Source organism: Lynx rufus, unplaced genomic scaffold (genome assembly GCF_022079265.1).
Source record: "Lynx rufus isolate CCGP_SWC_20201006 ecotype Redwood Valley unplaced genomic scaffold, mLynRuf1.p SCAF_5, whole genome shotgun sequence".
In the NCBI taxonomy this organism is placed as follows: Eukaryota; Metazoa; Chordata; class Mammalia; order Carnivora; family Felidae; genus Lynx; species Lynx rufus.
In genome coordinates, this window is record NW_025814867.1 from 132,877,080 (window position 1) to 132,900,406 (window position 23,327).

The 23,327-nt window shown below is 38.6% G+C and overlaps 2 protein-coding genes across 2 annotated transcripts in view; one reads left to right on the forward strand and one right to left on the reverse strand.

Moving 5' to 3' along the window:
* The window catches only part of CXADR (CXADR Ig-like cell adhesion molecule), a 56,556-nt gene extending 55,610 nt beyond the window's left edge, over positions 1-946 (forward strand). The window contains exon 8 of the mRNA XM_047100097.1: positions 589-946. Within this exon, the coding sequence (XP_046956053.1) occupies positions 589-630 (42 nt within the window). The 3' untranslated portion in view covers positions 631-946. The remainder of the gene's footprint in view (positions 1-588) is intronic.
* Positions 946-22,446, reverse strand: BTG3 (BTG anti-proliferation factor 3). Its single transcript, XM_047100098.1, has 5 exons — positions 22,290-22,446; positions 18,751-18,929; positions 14,755-14,892; positions 8,329-8,536; positions 946-1,765 (listed from the first exon to the last, which is right to left on the reverse strand). The coding sequence occupies exons 2-5, from the start codon at positions 18,921-18,923 to the stop codon at positions 1,526-1,528; spliced, it is 759 nt and encodes a 252-aa protein (XP_046956054.1). The 5' UTR covers positions 18,924-18,929; positions 22,290-22,446; the 3' UTR covers positions 946-1,525.
* Between the last annotated feature and the right edge of the window lie 881 nt (positions 22,447-23,327).

Consider the following 23,327-nt stretch of genomic DNA (forward strand, 5'->3'; position numbering starts at 1 on the left):
AAAATACTTGAAACCCGCCATCTTTATAATTGCACACTATCTGCAGTTATTACACAAAACTTCCTAGGACCCAGAATGGAACAGTTAAAAACATTTTCAAACTTAAATAAAACTAATGTTCATGTGATGCCAGTTACTCTTAGAAAAATACACTCAACTCTGAATAGGCATTCATTATATATTTCAGGAAAAAAATGTTCATGGCTTAGAAATACATTAAAAGGTGTATATAGTTTAAGTTAATACTAAAACTAGATGTCTCTAAGGTTTAAAAACAAGTTTCTTGTTGACATTGTGTAATTTAAATTCCACATACTTTCAAATCTTTGGGATATGTATCCTTAGAATTTGGGTACTTTTCTGGCATTCTATACTTAAATAGAATTTTTCAGAAAAAAATGACAACAGGAATATGTGGAATAGCCAAGGTCTTCTAATGATTTATTAGCAAGTTCTGATTTTTCTAAGTCAAATAATTTATGACTAGACATTTAAAGATGTGGGTTAACAGGAAAAAAGTATCTTTTTAAAAAAATTTAATTTTGGGAAAAAATCCAAATTCTTATATGTCTTTCTCTCTTTTTGTAGTTCAAGTACGCTTACAAGACTGATGGCATCACAGTGGTATAAATATGAAGGGACTACTGAAGAATCTGAAGTACTGTACTATTTGGCTTTAATTCAGACATCTATTAATGACTTTCATGTGTTGAAAAAAAGCACAAGGAACAGAGATGTGAGAACATTTCTGCTTTATGCAGTGGCATTAGGCATATAAGTCAGATGCCATGTCAAAATTAATACAGACTTTGATTCTTGATTAGGAAAATCCTATGTATCACAACTTTGATGGTTTAAAGAGGTTTTATTGTATATATATTTTCCACTAGTACTACTAATAAACTTTAGACTTTTATATGCACATTTTGATACTGTTGCCTTGGGGAAAATTATGGTTAATAAAAAGTTGATTTTTTTTAAGAAAACTTTATATTTTGTTTTTTCTTTGCTAAATATTTAAACACATTAAAGTGAAATATCCCCTTTGCTATTTCTGCCTTTTTTATGCATAGAAAAGAAGCACACATCATCATGCCTCAAACTACTTTTTATTTGCAACTACATGATTTCACGCAATTCTTCTAAACAATGACATAAAATAGATTTCCTTGTGTATAAATAACTTACATATTCTCCATAAATGCTCAAAGGTGCTAGAACAGATCGTCTGCTGCTACAGTGTTCTCATATCCAACAGAGTTGATGCACAATATATAAATACTCAAGTCCAATATTAAAAACTCAGGCACTTGACTAACTTTAATAAAGTTTCTCAAACTATATCAATATATCTAAAGTGCATATATATTTTTTTAAGAAAGATTATTATCAATAACTTTTCTATAAAAATAAGTTTGACCGTTTGGCCCATCTAACTTTACTACTATATGAATATGAACTTTTAATATGTGGTCAAGCTTATTCTACCTTCTCTCAACACTGACACCAACAGAATCAAAAGCAGCTAGTGAGGTGCTAACATGTGAGGATTAATCCAGTGATTCCGGTCACAATGCATTCCAGGAGGAGGTACCCATGTTACTGGAATTGGGCGATACGGTTTATTCTTTCTTCCCTGATTTGGATAACCAAATGGAATAGGAGGAGGGTAGTGATTCTGATGGCCATTCCCTCGGTACATTCCTGGCTTTTTTCTGGGCAAAGGGTGCCACATTGGAAGAGGTGGGAATATCAATTCTGAAATCTGCATGAAAGAGGAAACAGTAAGTTAATTCAGAGGAAAAATCAGTCACATTATTCCAGATTACTCACTAAAGAAAAACAAAACCACTCACCCATACCCTACCCTTAAGTGTAGGTCTAAATAACATTCCTATGGTCAGATCTAAATATGTTAGAAATTTCATATATTGTAGGTGATTGCTTAGTTTTCTTTTCTTTTTTAATTTTTTTTTTTAATGTTTATTATTTTTGAGAGAGAGAGAGAGAGACAGAGAGCAAGCAGGGAAGGGGTGGAGAGACAGAGGGAGACACAGAATCAGAAGCAGGCTCCAGGCTCTGAGCTGTCAGCACAGAGCCCGATGCAGGGCTTGTACTCACTAACTGTGAGATCATGACCTGAGCTGAAGTTGGCCGCCCAACCAACTGAGCCACCCAGGTGCCCCTGATTAGTTTTTTTTTTTTTTTAATTTTTTTTTTTCAACGTTTATTTATTTTTGGGACAGAGAGAGACAGAGCATGAACGGGGGAGGGGCAGAGAGAGAGGGAGACACAGAATCGGAAACAGGCTCCAGGCTCTGAGCCATCAGCCCAGAGCCCGACGCGGGGCTTGAACCCACGGACCGCGAGATCGTGACCTGGCTGAAGCCGGACGCTTAACCGACTGCGCCACCCAGGCGCCCCGTGATTAGTTTTCTTAATGAATGAAAATGAATAAAAAACACAGCACTCTAAAACAAGCAGGAAAGATCAAAACAGAATGAATGGAAGCCTGAAAGGACACATCATGTTTTAGACCAGTGGTTTCTACAGCTGGCTGTTTAATAAGAAGTCACCTAAAAAAGCTTTTAAACACAAAATACATTTATGCCCTAGCCCCGCTCTAACTGAACAATAACAATCTTTTAGGAATAGAGGCCAGGTACTCTGACCGCACTTCAGGTGATTCTGACACAGCCAGTTTGTGTTTTGGAACTACAGTCTTAGATTATCCCCTAAGTCAAATGGGACATCAAGTCCACATTACTCAAAAAGTTATCAGCAATTTTGTACACCCCTGCTAAGAATGCTGTACCTTGTGACTATGTGTTTCTGAGTTTTCTTTTTAAAATGTTTATTCTTTTTGAGGGAGAGAGAAAGAAGAGAGAAGGAAAGTGAGAGGGAGAGAAAGAGAGCACACGGGGAAGAGAGAATCCCCAGAAGGCTCTGCACTGATCAGATGAGGGGCTTGAATCCACAAATCATGGGATCATGACTGAGCCGAAATCAGGAGTGGGATGCTTAACCAACTGAGCCACCCAGGTGCCCCTGAATTCTCTGATTTCTAATCTGTTCCTCTTAGTACAGGTATTTTAAAACTTATAGTCTGTATACAATTACATTCATATGATAGAAAATACAAAAGGTATAAAAGCATATACATGGAAAGTCCCTCTTTATCTGATTACTGGCTACCCAATTACCCTTTAGAGGCAACTTACACTATTTTTTTTGTGTATACCCTTAGAATCAATCCATGCATATAATAGTTAGGCATACATCTATACACATATTTTAAAAGACATTCATATCAATACATAACATCCTTTTTCATTATTTTACAGCTAGATGTAATGCAATGACTATGCCATAACTAAATTAACTGGTGTCCTACTGATAGAACATTTAGGCTGTTTTCAATGTTTTACTATTAAAAAACAATGCACAACAAATAAAACAATGCTTCAATGAATAACCTTAGTACAGTTAATTCCTTTTTTAATAAAAATTTTTTAACATTTTTATTTATTTTTGAGAGAGAGAGGGACAGAGTACTAACAGGGGAGGGGCAGAGAGAGGGAGACAGAATCAGAAAAGCAGGCTTCAGGCTCTGAACTGTTAGCATAGAGCCCGACACAGGGCTTGAACTTGTGAACCGCAAAATCATGGTCTAAACCGCAAAATCATGACCTGAGCCAAAGTTGGATGCTTAACTGACTGAGTCACACAGGCACCCCAATACAGTTAATTCTTGATTATATATAATAATGGGGAAATAAGGCAGAATTTAGAGTTCAAATAATTGGCCTATAAAACAAACAGAAAAATGCAATGTTTTCATTTCTTTTTACACTGGGGTGCTGGTAAGGTTTTAAAACTGTCAGAAAGACGACAAAATTCTGGAGCTTACATTACCCTTTCTAGTTAATCCTAATACACCACAGGCAACCACTGTTCTGATTTCCATCACCAGAGTTTTCCGTCTGTGACCTTTAATAAAAATCAGCCAGCATGTATTCTTTGTGTATGGCAAAATTCTTTTGCTCAACCAAATGTTTTTGGGGTCCTTCCATATTGTATTTAGTATTATTAGTTCTTCCTGTTTTTTGTTGACTATTATTCTATTTTGTGAATACCTCACAATTTTTCTTCCATTCACTTGTTAATGGACATTTGGGTTGTTTTCCATTTTACTATTATGAAAAAAGCTGCTATAAACATTGTAATACATGGCTTTGTAAATATTTTCATTTCTCTAAATACTTAAGAGTATAATTGTTGGGTAATAGGGTAGATGCATATTTAACAAGTTCCAGAGTTTCCAAAGTGGTTGTACCACATTATACTCTCACCAACAGTTTATGACTAGCTACTTCACATCTTTGCCAACAGTTGGTGGCGTTAGACTTTAATTTCAGCCATTCTGGAAGCAGTGTTTCATTGTGGTTTTAATTTGCATTTCCCAGATGATAAATAAGGTTAAGCACCTTTTCATGTGTTTACTGGACATTTATATAACTTCTTTTGTACAGTGTTTACTCTCATCTTCTGTCCATTATTTTTAATTGGGTCATTTGTCTCTTATTATGGATTTATAGGAATGATTTACAAAGTATATTCTGGAAACAAGTCCTTTGATGTATGTACTGAGAATATTTTGTCCCAGTCTATGCTTTGCCTATTAATTTTCTTAATGGCTTGTCTTGATGAGTAAAGATTTTTAATTTTGGTGAAGTCAAATTTATCAAGTTCTTTTCTTGTGTTTTTTATATCCCTTGAGAAATCTTTGCTTATCCCAAATAATAAAGATACCTTTTTGTATTTTCTTCCAGAAGTGTCAGAGTTAGTTAGCTTTTATGTTTGGGTCTATGATCTATCTCAAATTAATTTTTTTGTGTGTATCATGTCAGACAGTAGTTAGGCTCATTTCTTTCCATAAATAGACTAACCAATTGGTTTAGTACATGTTCTTGAAGACTTTCCCCTATTGAACGGCTTTGATACTTTAGTAATAAAAAAAAAAAGACTGAACATATGTAAGTCTATTTCTGGAGTCTCTATTTTGTTCCATTAATGTATTTGTGTATCTTTAAATCTACACTGTCTTTTTTTTTTTTTTTTTAAGTTTATTTATTTACCTTGAGAGACAGGGAAGGGAGAGAACCATAAGCAGTCTCACCGTCAGCACAGAACCTTATGCAGGGCTTGATCCCATGGACCAGATCATGACCTGAGCTGAAATCAAGAGTCGGATGCTTAACTGACTAAGCCACTCAGGCACCAATGGCTTTATATTAGTGTAAGGCCTCTAACTTTATTCTCCTTTTTATAAATTTTAGAATCAATTTGTCACTTTCTAGAAAAAGGCTTGTTGGGATTTTGATTGATACTGACCTTGAATCTATAGATCAATTTGGGGAGAAATGACAGTATTTTCACTTCTTCACACAAAAATTTTTTTTTTAATGTTTATTTGTTTTTGAGACAGAGACCCAGCATGAGCAGGGGAGGGGGCAGAGAGAGGAGATACAGAATCTGAGGCAGGCTCGAGGCTGAGCTGATAGCACAGAGCCTGACGTGGGCCTCGAACTCACAGACACTGAGATCATGACCTAAGCCAAAGTTGGACACTCAACCACCTAAAACCACCCAGGCACCCCATATAATCTTGACTTCTTAATTAGTAATTTCCTGGGGGTATCTTTCAAAAAATGGACTTCTAAGAGAAAAAAGATCCTAACCTAGGAACTTTTTATCTTTACTTTGAAAACTCCCCTTTTAAAACCTTTTAGCAGTACCAGGTTCAAGATGAAAAAGTGAATAGGAAGAAAAGATTAAAGTGGGTCACTTGCACCAGCTTTCTACACAATAGATTATAACAGTCAAGCTTCTCTGTGATGAAAAATTGTCAAGGAAAAATATTTTATTTTAAAAGCACACAAAAGACACTTCAATTTCCATGCCTTTGTTTAATTTTACCCTAAAAGTTTCTTAACATGGGGAGAAATAAATACAATTTAATTTAAAAGGAAAATCTAAAAATTAAAGGTCAATTTACTTGTAAAAAATCAGCAGCAATCAGTTCAATTTAAGACTTACTTTCTTGCTTTGTTGAGTAACAATAAAATTCTGAGTATGAAAATTGCCATGTGTGAATGAATTCCAGGCAATATAACAACAGTAATTTGGAGAATATATCATAATACTCTTTTACACTGCTTTAAGTTGTTTTTTAAAAGTGCATGTTATCTTACAATATGCATATATAGATATATCCCTAAAAATGATAATCATCAGACCTAATTTCCCTCACAAGCCTAGGAGGGATAATTCAACAACTGAAAAAACAAAGCAAAACAAAACAAAACAAAACCCCAGAGATATAAAAAACTAAGGTATACTGAAAGTATGTTCATTATATAAATGTATGGTGAATGTAAAGATTTAGTTTCTCATACTTAAAACACTAATTTCTTACTCATTAGCCTGAAATTCTCATTGTAGCCCAAATCCTACGCTCCATATGTTGGATATGTTTCATCACATCTAACTAATAAGGTGAAATTAATAAAAATAGGTACATTTTTAAATAAACTCAGGGGTGCCTGGGTGGCTCAGTTGTTAAGTGTCCGATTTTGGCTCAGGTTATGGTCTCATGGTTAATGAATTTGAGCCCTTCATCGGGCTCTCTGCTGTCACCACAGAGCCTGCTTCGGATCCTTTGTCCCCACTCTCTCTCTGTCCCTCCCCAGCTCATTCTGTCTCTCAAAATAAATTAAAAAACTTAAAAAAACAACCCTCAAAATAGGAAAAAAGTACAAATAAGGCTCAACTGAATAGATTTCCTAACATTTTTTGACTTATCTTTTCTGTTGAAGACTATTATTGTATTAAAAGTGTGTGTGTATATATATATATGTATATATAGATGTGTGTATATTAAGAGTATATGAAGTACATTAAATAGCAGTTAGGTTCATTTTTTTCCATATAGACCATCCAGTTGTTTTAGTACCAGTTCTTGAAGACTTTCCCTACTGAACTGCTTATATATATTTATATATATGTACTATATATATTTCATTCACTCATTCATTCATTCAGAGAGGGAGTGCCTGTGAGCAGGAGAGGGACAGAGAGAATCCTAAGCAGGCTCCATGCCCAGTGCAGAGCCTGATATGGGGCCATGACCTCAGCCAAAATCAATAGTTGGACCTACTGAGCACCCAGGCACTCCAAGAATTTTTAAAAGTATGTTAAACGTTCTTTGGTGTGTGGGGTATAAATAATAAATAAGTGAACAAATTTGTAAGTGCGTGCCTGGTAGCTATGTAACTCTTCCACTGTTGTAAGTAAAGGAGATATTGTTTTGACTTGAGTGAAAAATTAACTCCCGTATTATTCAGTGAAGTTTCTCTTGAATTGTGGGGAGAATAAAGTTAAACCCAATGGTATTAATCAGAAGTGCTGAAGGCTACAAAAAATGAATACCTATTTTTTAATACAATAAGGATTTTTAAAAAATCAGGAATGTTTTATCACCATGGTTTTTTTCTATTCTTTGCCACATTTTTTTAAATGTTTATTTTTGAGAGAGTGAGCGAGAGTGCAAGCAAGAGCAGGGGAGGGGCAAAGAGAGAGAAAGACAAAGAACCTGAAGCAGACTCTGAGCTGTCAGTGTAGAGCCCGATGTGGGACTCAAACTCACAGACTATGAATTCATGACCTGAGCTGAAACAGAGAGTCAGAAACTTAATCAACTGAACCACCCAGGGGCCTCTCTTTGACACACCTTTTAAAATATACTTATTCTAGGAGCTCCTGGGTGGCTCAGCTGGTTGAGCGTTCAACTCTCGATTTTGGCTCAGGTCATGATTTCAAAGTTGTGAGATCCAGCCCTGAGTTGGGCTCTGCACTGGATGAGGAGCTTGCTTAAGATTCTCAGTCTTTCCTTCTGCCCCTCTCCCCCGTTCGCTTGCTCTCTCAAGTCAAAAATTAAATATATATATATTAAATTTAAAAAATCAAATTAAAATTTAAAAATACATAAATTTTTCTGAATATATTGTTAAAATTAAAAATATATATTCATCCTAAAAAATAAATAAATAGAATGTTTTTATCCTACTTATTGAGTAGTAGTAAAGCAGACCCTTGATAAAGTGACTCAGGATGTCTACATCTCAGGAGCAGCTTCCTTTTGTACAAAAGCAAGAACCAGGATTCAAAATCTCAAATCAGAAACCCCAAACAACATGAGCAGGACTACCTGGAATGACATGGCAAGCCATGCTCATGACCTTTAATAGAGAGCTGATCCATGGTTACCTGGTACACAGGACTTGGGGTTGTAGTCACCGAATTGGGTTTCACTTCTACTTCCTTACTTGTTTCTTCATCTGAAGAAGAGGATCCTGAATGATAATCAGAGGTAACTTTATCAAGGGCCCTAGTAACTTTCTTGGAGATTTCATCCTTGTTCTCATCCTCATTTTCAAAGCTGGCAACAATGAATGCATTGTTTTTCTCTCCATACCTAAAAATTAAAAAAACAAATTCACACACCTTGAAGCACTATCAACAAAAGCAAGAAACTGTCCATAAAAACAATTAAACAGGCTTGGACATGCCATCGGTCCAAAGCAAAGAAGGAACACTCCCAGAACTTAACCCTACGTAACCCACCTACAGGCCAACAGGTCAGCCATGATTTTCTACTTCTGGCCTACTTACGTGCAAATAATAAGTGATTCTATTCTCTTCAATTTTCTTTCCCACTGCCTCCTAACAAAAATAGTTGTTTAAAATATCTATGAGAAATTCACTGTTTTGTTTTTTTTTTTTTAATTTTTTTTTTTCAACGTTTATTTATTTTTGGGACAGAGAGAGACAGAGCATGAACGGGGGAGGGACAGAGAGAGAGGGAGACACAGAATCGGAAACAGGCTCCAGGCTCCGAGCCATCAGCCCAGAGCCTGACGCGGGGCTCGAACTCACGGACCGCGAGATCGTGACCTGGCTGAAGTCGGACGCTTAACCGACTGTGCCACCCAGGCGCCCCAGAAATTCACTGTTTTGATTACATTTTTGTATGTACCATTAACCTGGCTTATATAGTAAGATTTTCTAATGTATTTTTAGCTGACGACTATAATATAGATACTAGTGATTCAAGTCACAAATCAACTGGACATTTCCTTTGAGATTTACTTTACCATTATTAAATTAAAAGAGGGTCTGAGTTGCCTATATCCACACTGACAAAAATGAGAACTAAGACAACTGGAAAACAAACACTACTGTTGAGGAAAATAAAGGGGTTTTGCTTGAATTATATTGCTTACCAGGAAAACTTCTCATCTTAATTTTTTGAAAAAAGTAAAATGAGCCTTTTAATTCTGCCAAAATATTTTTAAAGCCTTGAGCTAAGAAAAATAATTGGTATATGTAACTTTGGCTGTTGATTACTAAAAAAAAGGCGGGAGGGGGGCGCATGGGCAGTTCAGTCAGTCAAAGCGTCCAACTTTGGCTCAGGTCATGATCTCACAGTTTGTGGGTTTGAGCCCTGCATGGGGTTCTGTACTGGTAGCTCGGGGCCTGGAGCCTGCTTTGGATTCTGTGTCTCCCTCTCTCTGTGTCTCCCCTGCTTGTGCTCTGTCTTGCTCTGTGTCTCTCAAAAATAAATAAATGTTAAAAAAAAAAAAATAGAAACAAGAAAAGGAAAATAAATTCTGCAATGAGGGAAAATAACATAAAGAATAGTAAAACCAGTAGTTTTTATGTGGAGCATAGGAGAAACCCACAAATTTATTTACATAGACTACACAGCATATACACTATGAAACTATTTCTAGTAAGTGTTAAGGACAAAGGAAATGGGATTGTTAAGCAGTTCTTATACAACATATGATTAAAGTTAGAAAGACAAAGTGATTTTAAGCTTAAAAAAACAAAAACAACCTTGACAGAAAAACAGGGTTTATTTTAACTATGTAAATTAATTTCATTTTGAGATAATCCTTATCTCAAATTATTTCTGAATCAGGATATGTACAATAAGTAAAAGGCCAAACTGCAATAAAGCCTTTGAAAGTTTTACAGAAATCATGCAGTCTCACAGGTGAGTTCTATTTCTTTAGATAGCTGTGCTGTCTTCCATTCTCACACAGGCTGAAAGGGGGCCATAAATGCTACCTAATATGGGACATAACTCCCTTTTCTATTCTTTTCCAGTTTACTTCATAAAAAGAGTTGCTAGATGGTGGAAAGAGCACTGAACATGTTTCTGGTTCTGGCTCTCCCACTAACTAGCTCTGTAACAAGGGGCAAGTCATTTAACGTGTCTAGGCCTTGGTTTTCTGTCTGTTAGGCAAGAAAGCTGAGAGCTGACTGGGTACTGGTTGGTTTTCAGCTAGTGATTCTCTGCTATAAGATGCCTGAGAAGCTGGGCAAATTGTTCACAACACAGAATTCCTTTACTATAATTTCAAGTTTAAAACTATAATATAGTTTTAGCAATGGAAATTTACCTCTCCATCCTGCCCATATATTAAAGACTCAACACATTTCAATACAAAGCTTAATTCATGTTAATAATGCCAGCAATATTAACAAGGGGCTTAGGCCAACCTTTAGTTTTTGCCCATTAATGGAGTCAAAATTCAAGTAAAACAGAAAGGCAGGCAATTTGAGAAAAATCCCTGCCTCTGTAGAAACTGAAACCTAAATCAAGGGCAGACATCTAATGAAGGATCAGCTAGTTCAATTAGGTTCTGCATCTTTCCCTCTGTAGTATTTTGGGTATGAGGGTTCTCATATTAAGTGAAGCTGTTGATTATTTTAACATTAGAGTGTGCAGTTAATGCCTTACAATTAGTAACGGACAACTTTTAAACTTTCCATTTTTCAACCACATGCTGCTAAACATTAAGTCCATTTAGTTAATTTGAAACACATTAATAGTGTCTAATGCTCTAGATCAGGAAAAGGATAATAGAAATTCTAAAAAAAAAAAGGTATAGAATGTTGAGTGGATAATAAAGCTGCCACCCATTCGCACGCATTCTCTTTGTAGGAAGGATCCATTATCTATTTTGTATCTCCTCACATAGTTCATTAAACAATAACCTTTTAACTACACCAACAATCCTTGCACACTTCCAATATTTTATACTGATGGAATAACTCAGTGATACTATGAAGAATGTTCTTTTTGAGTGCATTTCAATTTTTTCATAACTTTAGTCTCTAGTGTACCAATGAGTTATTATTAATGACTCAGATATTTGTTCTATTATATAACTGCTAGATCAGCTTTAATTTTCAGAATGTTTATCTCTATAGTTTTGGTCCCAAAGTACTAATCAATATTGCAATCTCCTCTATTAACTTAGAGCAATCACCTCTACTCAATCACTAGCACATCTTTCTTTTTGGAGTTCTGTTATCACATAATGAAGATGATTTCTTTTTGTTGTTGTTGTTATTTATTTTGACAGAAATAGAGAGGGGCAGAGAGAGAGAGAGAAAATCCCAAGCAGGTTCTGTGCTGCTAGCGCAGAGCACATCATGGGGCTCGAACCCACAAAACTGTGAGATCATGACCTGAGCCGAAACCAAGAGTTGGACGCTTAACCTACCAAGCCACCCAGGCGCCCTTGAGGGTGACTTCTATTAGCTGTGAAAAAATATCACATCACAGTCAATTGTTGGCAAAATTTTACTTGTATGTAAAATTATTATAAAGCTACTGAATGCAAAGATTTTCTTATATTAATAAGATGAAGGAACAATAATTTTTCATTATCTGGCATTATTAAGCAATGAAGTATCCACCTAAGTAGAAGATCTATTTAGAGATTTCATCTTCAGGTGCCAAGATTTAGTTAAGTCATTTCAAATAAATATGTCCAAAATGTTTATACAATTATCCAACCTTTTTTTAAAATTTTTAAAAATATTTATTTGGGGGGCAGGGAGAGCACAAGCAGTGGAGGGGCAGGGAGAGGGAGACACAGAATCTGAAGCAAGCTCCAAGCTCTGAGCTGTCAATACAGAGCCTGATGCGGGGCTCGAACTCATAAACCTCAAGATCATGACCTGAGCTGAAGTCAGATGCTTAACTGACTGAGCCAGCCAGGAGTCCCTACAATTATCCAAATTCTTAAACACATCTTTGGACATAGAAACATTTCCCTAATGACTCAAGATCATTATATTAAATAATACTCATTATTTGATTGGGTGATAATACATTTGTGCCAACTCTTTAGCTTTTTTGCTCCTGTCTCCACATTAAGACTACATGGTATTGGGGCGCCTGGGTGGCGCAGTCGGTTAAGTGTCCGACTTCAGCCAGGTCACGATCTCGCGGTCCGTGAGTTCGAGCCCCGCGTCGGGCTCTGGGCTGATGGCTCGGAGCCTGGAGCCTGTTTCCGATTCTGTGTCTCCCTCTCTCTCTGCCCCTCCCCCGTTCATGCTCTGTCTCTCTCTGTCCCAAAAATAAATAAACGTTGAAAGACTACATGGTATTTTTTTGTTTGGTAGTTTTATAACTACATGAAAAAGCCCCTTTCAAACACTGCTTATAATTTTTATGGCTGAAAACCTATGTAACCAACTAAAAGAACTGTGTGTTAAATAAGAGTCAGGATCTAAGTGTAGGCCTAATAAAAAAGTAAGCAATTCAATATAGTAACTTTGTGATAACTATTTCTTGTATACTAAGGTCCTCAGCAGGGGCTCAGTGGCCAAAGTCTATAAAGTCTCACCTTGGCTTAAGGAGTCCTTAATTAGTCCCAGAATCTAAAAATGTTTGACCTTCTTGGACCAAAACTTGAGATGTCTTGCTCTCCTTTTTTCTGAGAAGAAGTGTTGAAGAATCTAGTACCTAAGTTTCCTACAGAATAAGCTGACAACAGCAGCTTTTACCAAATAACTCCATTGTGGTCCAGAATAATTTGGTGGAAGAATTACCATGTATTTTTGGCATGACATGTCATCATCTTTACTTTTATTGTTGAAGATCAGATCAAATTCCATAGTCCACCTTTGGAATATATTATGGTTGCATCAAAAAGTGTCTCTACTGGGGCGCCTGGGTGGCGCAGTCGGTTAAGCGTCCGACTTCAGCCAGGTCACGATCTCGCGGTCCGTGAGTTCGAGCCCCGCGTCGGGCTCTGGGCTGATGGCTCAGAGCCTGGAGCCTGTTTCCGATTCTGTGTCTCCCTCTCTCTCTGCCCCTCCCCCGTTCATGCTCGGTCTCTCTCTGTCCCAAAAATAAATAAACGTTGAAAAAAAAAAAAATTAAAAAAAAAAAGTGTCTCTACTATATATAGTCAACGGGTGAAGTGCACTTAAAACCAAAGGGAAACACCTTAAAGGAACAGCTGTAGGAAATCACTCACAGGGATTCCAAGAATTTACTCATCCTATTTTCTTCCTGCATGGAAATGTCCTTCCCACTTTGTCACCTAGTCAACTGCATCCTTCTCCACCCAGCTCACATATCATTTAGCAGTGTACTACCCAGCAGAGGCAGTAACGTTCTCTTTGTGCCACCAACTACTGCATTTTGTACATATTATCTATTATAGTATAAATCACCCTGTTGTAATCTGCTTGTTCTTTCTTCTCCCTTATTACACTTTGAACACCTGATAGCAGAATGCTACTTTCATTTTTTTAAAACCCCAAAACTAAGAATGCCTGGTCCACAATAAATGCTTTTAGAATAAATGGAGTTCAATTAAATATCATACCTAACACTCACCTATGTATAATTCTGCTCATTAGAAGAGTAGAAATAATCTCCGTTATAAAAACAAAACCATGAAAATATTACTTGGTCACTTAAAAACCAAAAAGAGAGAGGGAGGCAAGAGTAGAAACAAACAGAACCCCCCCGCCCCAGTTACTATTATTACTTTTTAAATGTTTATTTATTTATTTGGAAAGAGAGGGAGGGGAGGGCAGAGAGAGAGAGAGAGAGAGAGAGTTAGAAAGAATCCCAAGCAGACACTGTGCTGCCAGCACAGAGCCGGGTGCAGGGTTCGAACTTCCGAACCGTGAGATCATGACCTGAGCCAAAACGAAGCTTAACCAACTGAGCCACCCAGGCGCCCCAACCAAAAGTTATTATCCAGTACTATTTGGAATTAACTTATTTTCTTATTTGAAGATGGGAAAGACATGTACACCACCAATGAAAGAAAATAATTGACCTACAGGAGTCTAGCTATCTAAATTCTGCTTTTTGGTGTATAATAAACTTCTTGGTAGAAAGAACCATAAAAACCCTGCCCAATCAGTTTTTAAGTTTCTTAAAAAAATTTTTTTTTTAATCTTTATCTACTTTTTTGAGAGAGAGACAGAGCGTGAGCAGGGGAGGTGCAGAGAGAGGGAGATACAGAATCCGAAACAGGCTCCAGGCTCTGAGCTGTCAGTACAGAGCCCAACACGGGGACTGAACTCACAGACAGCAAGATCATGACCTGAGCAAAAGTCGGATGCCTAACCAACTGAGCCACCCAGGTACCCCAAGTTTTTAGCTGTAAGTAAGTTTAAGCTGTAAGTTTCTTTAGCTGTAAAACAGGAATGTAACCAGCCCTTCACCTTCAGATTACTTTACAAAATTCACAACTGAGAAAGCAAAAACCTGGCCATAAAGATACACAGGCAGGCAATACCTGAGAGAATTTCATAAAATCAGTTCCAGCATGGTAATCCTCTCAGCTGGCACACTCAAGAACTTACCGACAGCACACCTCACATGGATCCACCCACAGAGTGAGTTCCTTTGGCAAGCCTAGATCACTGTACAAGATGCAGCTGTTCTCACAGGCTTTCAGGACATCAGGATCAACTCTCTGAAACTTATTGACACGAATGCATCTACAACAAAGTAGAATAATGTTAATAGCTTTAATTGAATCTTAATCATAAACCTCATTATATTACTAGTATTTGCCAATGTGAATTTAAAACAAACAAACCCTGGCGGAGAATGCTGGAGCATATGTATCCTAAGTAGATAATAAATGCGAACTAAAGGCAAAGAGGAAGCATCAACAAGACTACTCAGCCTGGTGGAAAGAGGAGGGCTTCTGTGCGAGCCCAGAGAAATCTGAAGAACTGACTCTACCTCATTTTAGCCAGAAACTACTCAATCTCACAGGTCCATGAAATGAACAAGGAGTATTAAAGTTGCATGAAATTACTTAGAGCTCTAAAGGTAGTATTAATAGGCCAAGTTACTATATAACAAAATCTCCACAACTAACAAAAGACCTTAACCAATGTTTAAAATATTTTCAAATTCTTGTGATTTGATCATTTCCTTGCTTATACATCCCAGATAATAAGTGTTAAGAAATACCTATCATTGTTCTAAAATACAGAATCAGTCTAAGACACAGAACTATTCATATCACATAGTTAAGATTAAAATACAGTCCAAAGTATTATTGGCTTATCTCATTTATTTGTTACCAAAGGGTTTTCATAAAAAAAAAAAAAAAAGTTGTCAGAATAACTGAAAAAAAATTTTTTTTTGAAAAAAAAATTTAAACCAATGTAGCCTCTGTTCCATTTTTTAAACCTAAGAAATACCACCTCTACCTAATGGAATGCTCAAAGATGACTCCCAGGATGAACGCAAAAATACATACTTATTTAAGCATTTTGATTATGTAACAGAAATGGTGGGTACAATAAAAATATTTAATGCCTACAACTAAGAAATCAATCATGAGAACCCAGGTTTTAGTACCAGTCCCAGCACTTATTTATTGGGTGAATTCAGATTAAGTCATTTCACTTCTTCCTCAGATCCAAAGTTCTAAAATATGGAACATACAAGTTTGCTGAAAAATAGTAATTATACCATTAAATAAAACAATATGAATAGAAAAACATGCTATTTAAAGTTTTAAAAATTATTTTATTAGTTGATGTCAATTTTCATTTAAAACTGAAAAAATTCTCATTAACAGTGAATACAGATTTCTAAATAATTCTTTCTCAAAGTTTACTATAAAATGGACAGTTTACTAGATGCTTCGCATGTATTAATTCTTCTAATTTTCATATTATCCTGTAAGTTAGATACCACTTCCCCACTGTAAGAAAAAAAGAAGGCAGAGTCTGAGTATTTTGCCCAACATCACAACTAGAAAGTGGTGAATTCAAGGGTCAAATCTGGACAAGACTCTAAAATCTCTTTTATTAAATACCCTATTCTGTCTGTACTAATCTTAACATCACCATTAACAAGTAAGCAATTCAGAGTGAAAAAATTATTTTATGCAGGTAAGATGCTATTTGTTCCTTTATTTAAGATGGTCCTATGTTTACAAATTGTAGTGCTGTGTATGTTGATTCAAAAGCCTCATGTGCCCTAGGATCAAAAGCAGTTATAGGTAAGATAGATGTATGTGTTTTTGTTATCTACAGTAAGGATGATGTAGACTCTAAGCTTAAAAAATATATATGTAAATAAAGATGCTTAGAGACTCTGCTTCAACAAAATTTGCATACCTTACATATTTTTGTGCTGTTTTTTTAAACTCTTTATACTGTGACTACTCATCCATTAGCCAGTCTTCAAAAACAAGATTTTAAAAGTTGCATAAAAATAGTCTATCATTTACTTAATGTTGACAGTTATTTCCAATTTTTTGCAATTATAAAGAAACATCCATATTCATACATATTTATCTGCATTTCTGATTATACTTCTGGAAGAGATTTTTAGGAGACTTACTGTTCAAAGAGTAGGAGTATTTTTATAGATCTTGATAATATTGCCAAATTGCCCTATAAACGCCTCTTATTTGTATATATTGTGGAGAAACTATTTTAATTTATAAACACTTTAGAAGAAAATGAACACGTACAACCTACTCTATGGATTCAAGACTCTTACTGGTTAATCCTATATTCTATTCATTTTTATAATAGTAACAACCCACCATTAAGTCTAATAGTTTTCTACTTCAAAGACAGCTTCAAAATGACTCAATAATGATACTTCTGATCATATGCCAATTTAATCCTGTTTAGCTAATTTTTTTCCTCAAGTTTTTAGAATTAATGGAAATGAAACTGTACACTGTCTGACCTTTAAGCATTTACTTGACAGTGTCTCCTTTTTCAGTAATAGTAAAAGTTGTCTTGGCACTTCCAAAAAAGTCTTTGTCCAATGTCAATTACATCAGTGTAAAAGCCTCAACAGCTCTAACTTAAAAAAGCTGTTCACTCTATCAGATATGAAGATGTGCAGAAAAAAATTAAGAGAATCAAGCGAGAAGATAAAAAATATATTGAGTCTGCTTTATATAGAACATCCACATTTCTACTTTAATTCGCCACATTTTCCAATTTACTAGGAAACCTCCTTGGATAAAAATGAAGAGGAAAATACATCAATAAATTTGATTCTTTTCTTTTCAATAGAATACATGCTCACCTGTGGCTTCTAGGAAATGAGAACTAAACAAATCATATTTTCACTTCCCTTGTAGATTCCCTGAATAGTCTTGCACTTGCTACAGCTCAGCAAATGAAATGAAGTCCTTTTTACATCAAAGCACAGAAGTGCTGATGGGGGCAGCAATATGCATAAATAAAAGAATTTCTGTAGTCACACTGTTTCATTTTTTTGTGGCCACCTCCACAAATGGGGCACGGTTTGACAGCTGAGTTCATTTAGTAGAACCCAGGTTCTCAATACAGTGGTCACATAAATACCAGGGAATTAGCATGCCAGGACATGCTTTGCAGGAGCCTGCTCTTTAAGCTAAAAATGTAACTTTTTTTTTTAAGGTTTACTTATTTCTGAGAGAGAAAGTTCTAGCAGGGGAGGGGCAGAGAGAGAAGGAGACACAAAATCTGAAGCAGGCTCCAGGCTCTGAGCTGTCAGCACAGAGTCTGAAGTGGGGCTTGAACTCATGAACTGTGAGATCATGAACTGAGCCGAAGTCAGATGCTTAACCAACTGAGTCACCTAGGCGCCCCTAAAAATGTAACTTATAAACCAGAGTACAACAGACAGCTGCAAGTGAGAGTTATTTTCCCTCTCAGAGACAAGGCAGCGGTTAAACTGTGGTATGCAGAAGCCCTAAAGAATTTAGGGTCAGTGAGACCTGACTTTAAAACGCAGAGCTAATATTTACCAGTTGTAGATCATAACAAATTATCTTCATCAATAAAACAGTTATAGTGGTTTCTACCATAAAGAGTTATGCATAGTATAAATGCAATTATTCTTGTGTCAAAATGCATTAGGTGTCTAATACTCAGCTCTCTTTTGCCATAAAACTTTTATTTTTTCCAAAATGTGTAACACGTAACTCACTTGCAGAAACAAAGACACTCATTTCTCTCAACTCTTACCGTGCCCATTTATGGATAAGTTTTAGGGATCTTCTAGAATTGTGAAAACCCTCAAGTACCTGTGATACATAAAGAAATCCACTCAAGCAGAAACCAAACTACAATCACAAGACTAACTCCCATAAGCCAACAGTATTGGCTTCCCAAGTCCAGACAGTGGGACACCAACAACAAATACTTGTATTTTAAAATGTGTAAGGAAAAAAATACCAAAGTCACCCCAGAGTTCTGTATTTTGCAGATAAACTGTGAAAGAAATGGACTGGATACCCCCTCAGTCCTCTGGCCTTGCACTCATTTCAGGTGCTATGAGCCTCTCCACTTAGTCCAATCCAACTGTCCAATTTAATCCTTTACCTGTAGGCCTGTCCTTTTGATGGTTTTTCTGGATACCAGTGATTTTTATATTTTTCTTGAAGTATAAGAGTCAATTTCTCAGCAAACCTCTCAACTGCCTCTTTTTTCAACTTATCATGTTTCCGAACTAGCCTTGTGAAAAAGAAGACAACAGCAGCAATTTCGTTCTTCATCTTTCCCTGCAAAGATAAAACAGTTTTTCTCAAAAAACAGAACATAAAAACTGGAAGATAAAGCTCTGCAAAATACCCCTCTTCCACAGCTTCCCTTCTTTTATCTTCTGTTTCATTGGCTCAGATCTGGAAGAGGGAAAATAACCACTAATTTATACCATAAAGACCTTATAATAATACTATCTAAAAACCGTATCACTTAGCTTTGTGAAGTTCAATAAAGAGAGCACACCAAATTGCTCCTGTTGGCTAAAATAAATCAGAGATAGTATATACTTTTTACTAAATTTGTCAACATTTAGCTACAATAATTTAAGTTTAAAATTTTGTGAAATAATCTGAACTTTAAAACACAAGTCCACTTTGAAAGCCAGCATTGTATAGCTACTATAGAAAACAGTGGCAATTCCTAAAAACATTAGACAGAATTATCATAAGACCAATCAATTCTACACTCATAGCTATATATACCCAAAAGAAATGAAAACCTACTTCTACACAAAAACGTGTACACAAGTGTCAATATTAGCATTATTCATAACAGCCAAAAAGTGGAAGCACTCAAATGTTCAACTGATGGACATTTGTCAACTGATGGACAAATAAATGTGGTATATACATGCAACGGAATATTATTCAGCAACAAAAAGAAGAATGGCATGATATACTGATACATGCTACAACATAGGTGAAGCTCAAACACACTGTGTTAAGGGAAAGAAGGCAGTTACAAGAGACCAAACATTGTATGACTTCATTTACAGGAGTTTTCCAGAAATATGCAAATCTACATAGACAAAAAGTAGGTTGGTGGTCTAGGGGCAGGAGTGATAGGGGAAAGGAGGAGAGATGTCAGTGAGTACAGGGTTTCCTTGTAGGGTGAAGAAAATGTCCTAAATGGATTGTGGTGATGGCTGCACAACTTTGTGAATATACTAAAACTAATGAACTGTAGATTTTAAATGTGTATGTTGTATGCTAGGTGAATCCTATTTGAACAAAGCTGTTACACATAAAGAAAAAATTCAGCAATGAGTTTCTATTATAAGCATTCTTTCAGGAACAGAAATCTATTTGCCTAAAAGATATGACCAAAAATAGTGGCTCTATCAAAACATATTTAAGAGAGCAGAAATTCAGGGTCATCTACAGAAAAATCAAACTAAAAGAAATAATCACAGAGATTTAGCTGCATTCTGGAACTGCCTCAAGACTCTTTAAATGGCAGATCTGATTTATCATTGATTAATCCATAAAGGCAAAAACCTTGTCCTGGGATTGTTTCGATGTATATTCTGGCTTTACACGATGAGCTCATTCATTTGGCTGCTGGAAGTAACTTGGAGTTATTCACATGCTGCATTTACCAAGCAGTATCACCCTTTCCAGAGCCAATTATTAAAGACATACAGCATCTGCTATATTTAGTATAAAAACCAACTAACCAACTGATAGTTTTTGTGTTCTCACACGTTTGTTTTCTCACACCTCTTAAAATCCCTCTTCATAATATGATTCCTTTACTCCTTGTGCAAATTCAAACAAGGGATCTCACTGTGAAAGAAATTCTAGTTATCTGAGAAGTGTGCTGGCAGCCATACCCACTCTGATCCTGGATGGGAAGACACCCAAACCTTTCTCCTGGAACCACAGAATGACAGCTACCAGACAACAGGTACTAGGTTGCATACAAGAGCGTGCAGGTACACACAATCTCTGCCTTCTGCAACTGCTGTGAGGCGTACTCCTAAAAAAATGTTCAGCCATTTCCACTTCATAAGGCTGTATTTATATTCCACCGCGTTAGGATGGAAAAGATAGCCCACTTGCAATTTAATATACGGTTTGAGATGAAAGTTGCTTTTTGATGGAACTACGTTAGCTTCCATCTCACCAAAGAAAACAAGGAACCATACTAAAGTACTGAATCCTTAACTAGATCATTCTTCTCATTCATTAAATTTGTCTACTACGTTCTACATATCTGAGTTCAGGGTTTTGTTCTCATTTTTGTTTTGTTCTGTTTCCTATCAAAAATTAAAAAAAAAAAAAAAAGGAAGGAAAGAACCACTTAGTGGTTGCTATTGGTTGTAACACAGGATGAGTCATATGGAATTACTTTTTTTTTTTTTTCGGTTTGAAGGAATGATGCCTGGAATAGCAGAAAAATTAACCCACTCTCACCAGTTAGAATTCTGGGAGTACCAAAAGGTAAACGAGGTAGTTATAAAGTCAGAGAAAGAGAAACTGGAAGCAAGCAGGTCCAGTAAGACCAAAGGCGTCTTAAGTAGCCGCAATTCCTCCACCCACACCGCGAGCGAAAAGCTCCCATTTTAAATATCGCACGGTGACGTCATCCTGGGACGTAGTCACCGCGGCGGCGGCTCAAGTTCTACTTTGTTCCACAGGCTCCTCTGCTCACAGCGGCGTGCACAAAATCCAAAGGAAAACCAAGCTCAGCCTTCCAGGAGTTTATAACTTTGCACTTTTCCCTGTATTGTAACGAAAGGCTAATCGCAACCGTTTCTAGAAACAAATATTCCTGATAGACATTCCCAAGGTTGAGGAAGCGGGGATCCCGGCCGTGGGGGTGAGGAGCCCTTGACCAGCCTCCGCGGCGTTACAAAGCGGGCTCCGGGCGAGGAGGAGAGACAGGATTTCCCACGGGGCCGGGACGCGGACTTTTTAAGCCATCAAAAACCTGCTGCTAAGCACTCACGCTTGGGTTTTAAGAGTGCTAGGTGAGTAGGCATCAAACATCTCCACCCACTCTGGAAAGAACGGCCTGCGAGCGCGTCCAACTTCTGCAATCGCGGTTTTCCCCGAGTTAAGCGGGGGAAGGGCCCTGGAGCCCCATTCCCCTCCTCCCCCGCAAACAGCCTCGCGGGGTGCGTCTTCCCGTTCGCCCGGCAGTCCGCGGCCGCCGGCCAGGTTCCAGCCTCCGGGGGGCCCTGGGTTCCAGGACGGCGCTCCCCTCAGGCGCGACCCCCCGGACAGCAAGCCGGGTCCCCGGCTTGGGAAAACGCACGGACGCGGAAGGGTGGTGGGAAGGAGCAAGGCTGTCGCCCACCCCGAGCGGAGGGTAACGCGCGGTGGAAACGTGGCAGGAGCCTCGAGGCGGCGTCTCCTCCGTCCCCATCCCGCCGAGGGTCGTGCGGAAACCCTCTCGGGCCGCCCCCCTCGGTCCACAGTCCTTCCTTCTTGCCAAGCAGGGCCGATGCAATCCGGTTCGATCCCACACTCCTCCCCCTTCCCTGGCGCGCCGCCCGCCGCGAGCCTTCGACGTGGCCTCTGGTCGCCGGGACCACCCTCCTCCCGGCGCCCTCGGCTCCACCATGTCCGCCTCCCCCGTCCCGGTCTCCTTACCGCCGCCGCCCTGGGGCCGCAGATTTGGCGACCCCGACCGTCTCCGGGCGGGGAACCGAGGGCGCCGCCTCAGCGGGCCGGCGCTCGGCGGTAGCGAGCGCAGCTAGCCTAGTCCGGAGCGTGTGGCTCCCGCGTCGTCGGGCGGCCGAGCGCGCGCTGAGAGGGCGGGCGGACAGGAGAGCGCGCGCGCGCGAGCGAGCGCAGCCTTGAAGCGACGCGCGGGGGGCTCGCGGCCCGGAAGAGAGGAGGGGCGATGACCCGGGAAAGGGTTGGCGCCGCGCGGGACCGGCTCGCGCGCCTTAGGGGGCGGGGGCGGAGGAGCCGGCGGGGGGGGGGGAGGGGGGCGGGGCTTCGCCTAGAGCCCGACCCTGAGACCCGAGCCGCGCGACGCGCTGACAGACCCTCTGGTCCGACGGCGAGGCCCACAGCACTTCATGCTTCCATCCTGCGTTGAGATCACGGTGAGGGCCGAACCGACCCCCGCCCGCCCTGCCTGTTGCGTCGCCATCGGGGGTCGCGCCTGAGCCTCCGCTTCCCCCTCTTGTGTTTCCTTGCCAACCTGCCCCCTAACAATCTGGGGCCATGAGTTCTAGACCCAGCGCTCTGCTTCAGCTCTTCTTGAGAGGTGGGGTGGCGACCCGTATCAGATGGAAGGAAGACTTTGCATTTGTGGACTGATCCTCGTCTTTGGGGTAATTTCAGGCACGTCAACTGTGCAGCCGCTCTGTGATATTTTAGGTTGTTTGTTTAGAACCCCTAGTTGGGCCCTTCCCTGGCCAGGCCAGTGGCTCCTTCAGAACAGGGACTACGTCCTGTAGACCGGTGTACCTGCCTGGCACTGAGTTCAGTGTCTTGCGCAAGGAACGGGCTCCAGGGATGTCAGCCAAATGAATGAAACCTTGGGAGCCCGAGCTTTCTATTTCTGAGACACTTCTACTCAAGGGCTTCCCAAACACAGAGCTTAATCTCAGCAAATACAAATGTGGAAAAGGTACATTTTAACGTTCTGAAGAAAAGGAGGAGCATCTCTCCAATCTT

What these genes read in the sequence shown, in the direction of transcription:
- BTG3 (XM_047100098.1), bottom strand. Translation starts at nt 18,923, where the DNA reads ATGAAGAACGAAATTGCTGCTGTTGTCTTCTTTTTCACAAGGCTAGTT. An exon ending in CCATGTGAGGTGTGCTGTCG is followed by an intron (nt 8,537 to 14,754) that starts GTAAGTTCTTGA and finishes TTTAATTTTTAG; the next exon opens with GTATGGAGAGAAAAACAATG. An exon ending in CCCCAAGTCCTGTGTACCAG is followed by an intron (nt 1,766 to 8,328) that starts GTAACCATGGAT and finishes TCTTTCATGCAG; the next exon opens with ATTTCAGAATTGATATTCCC.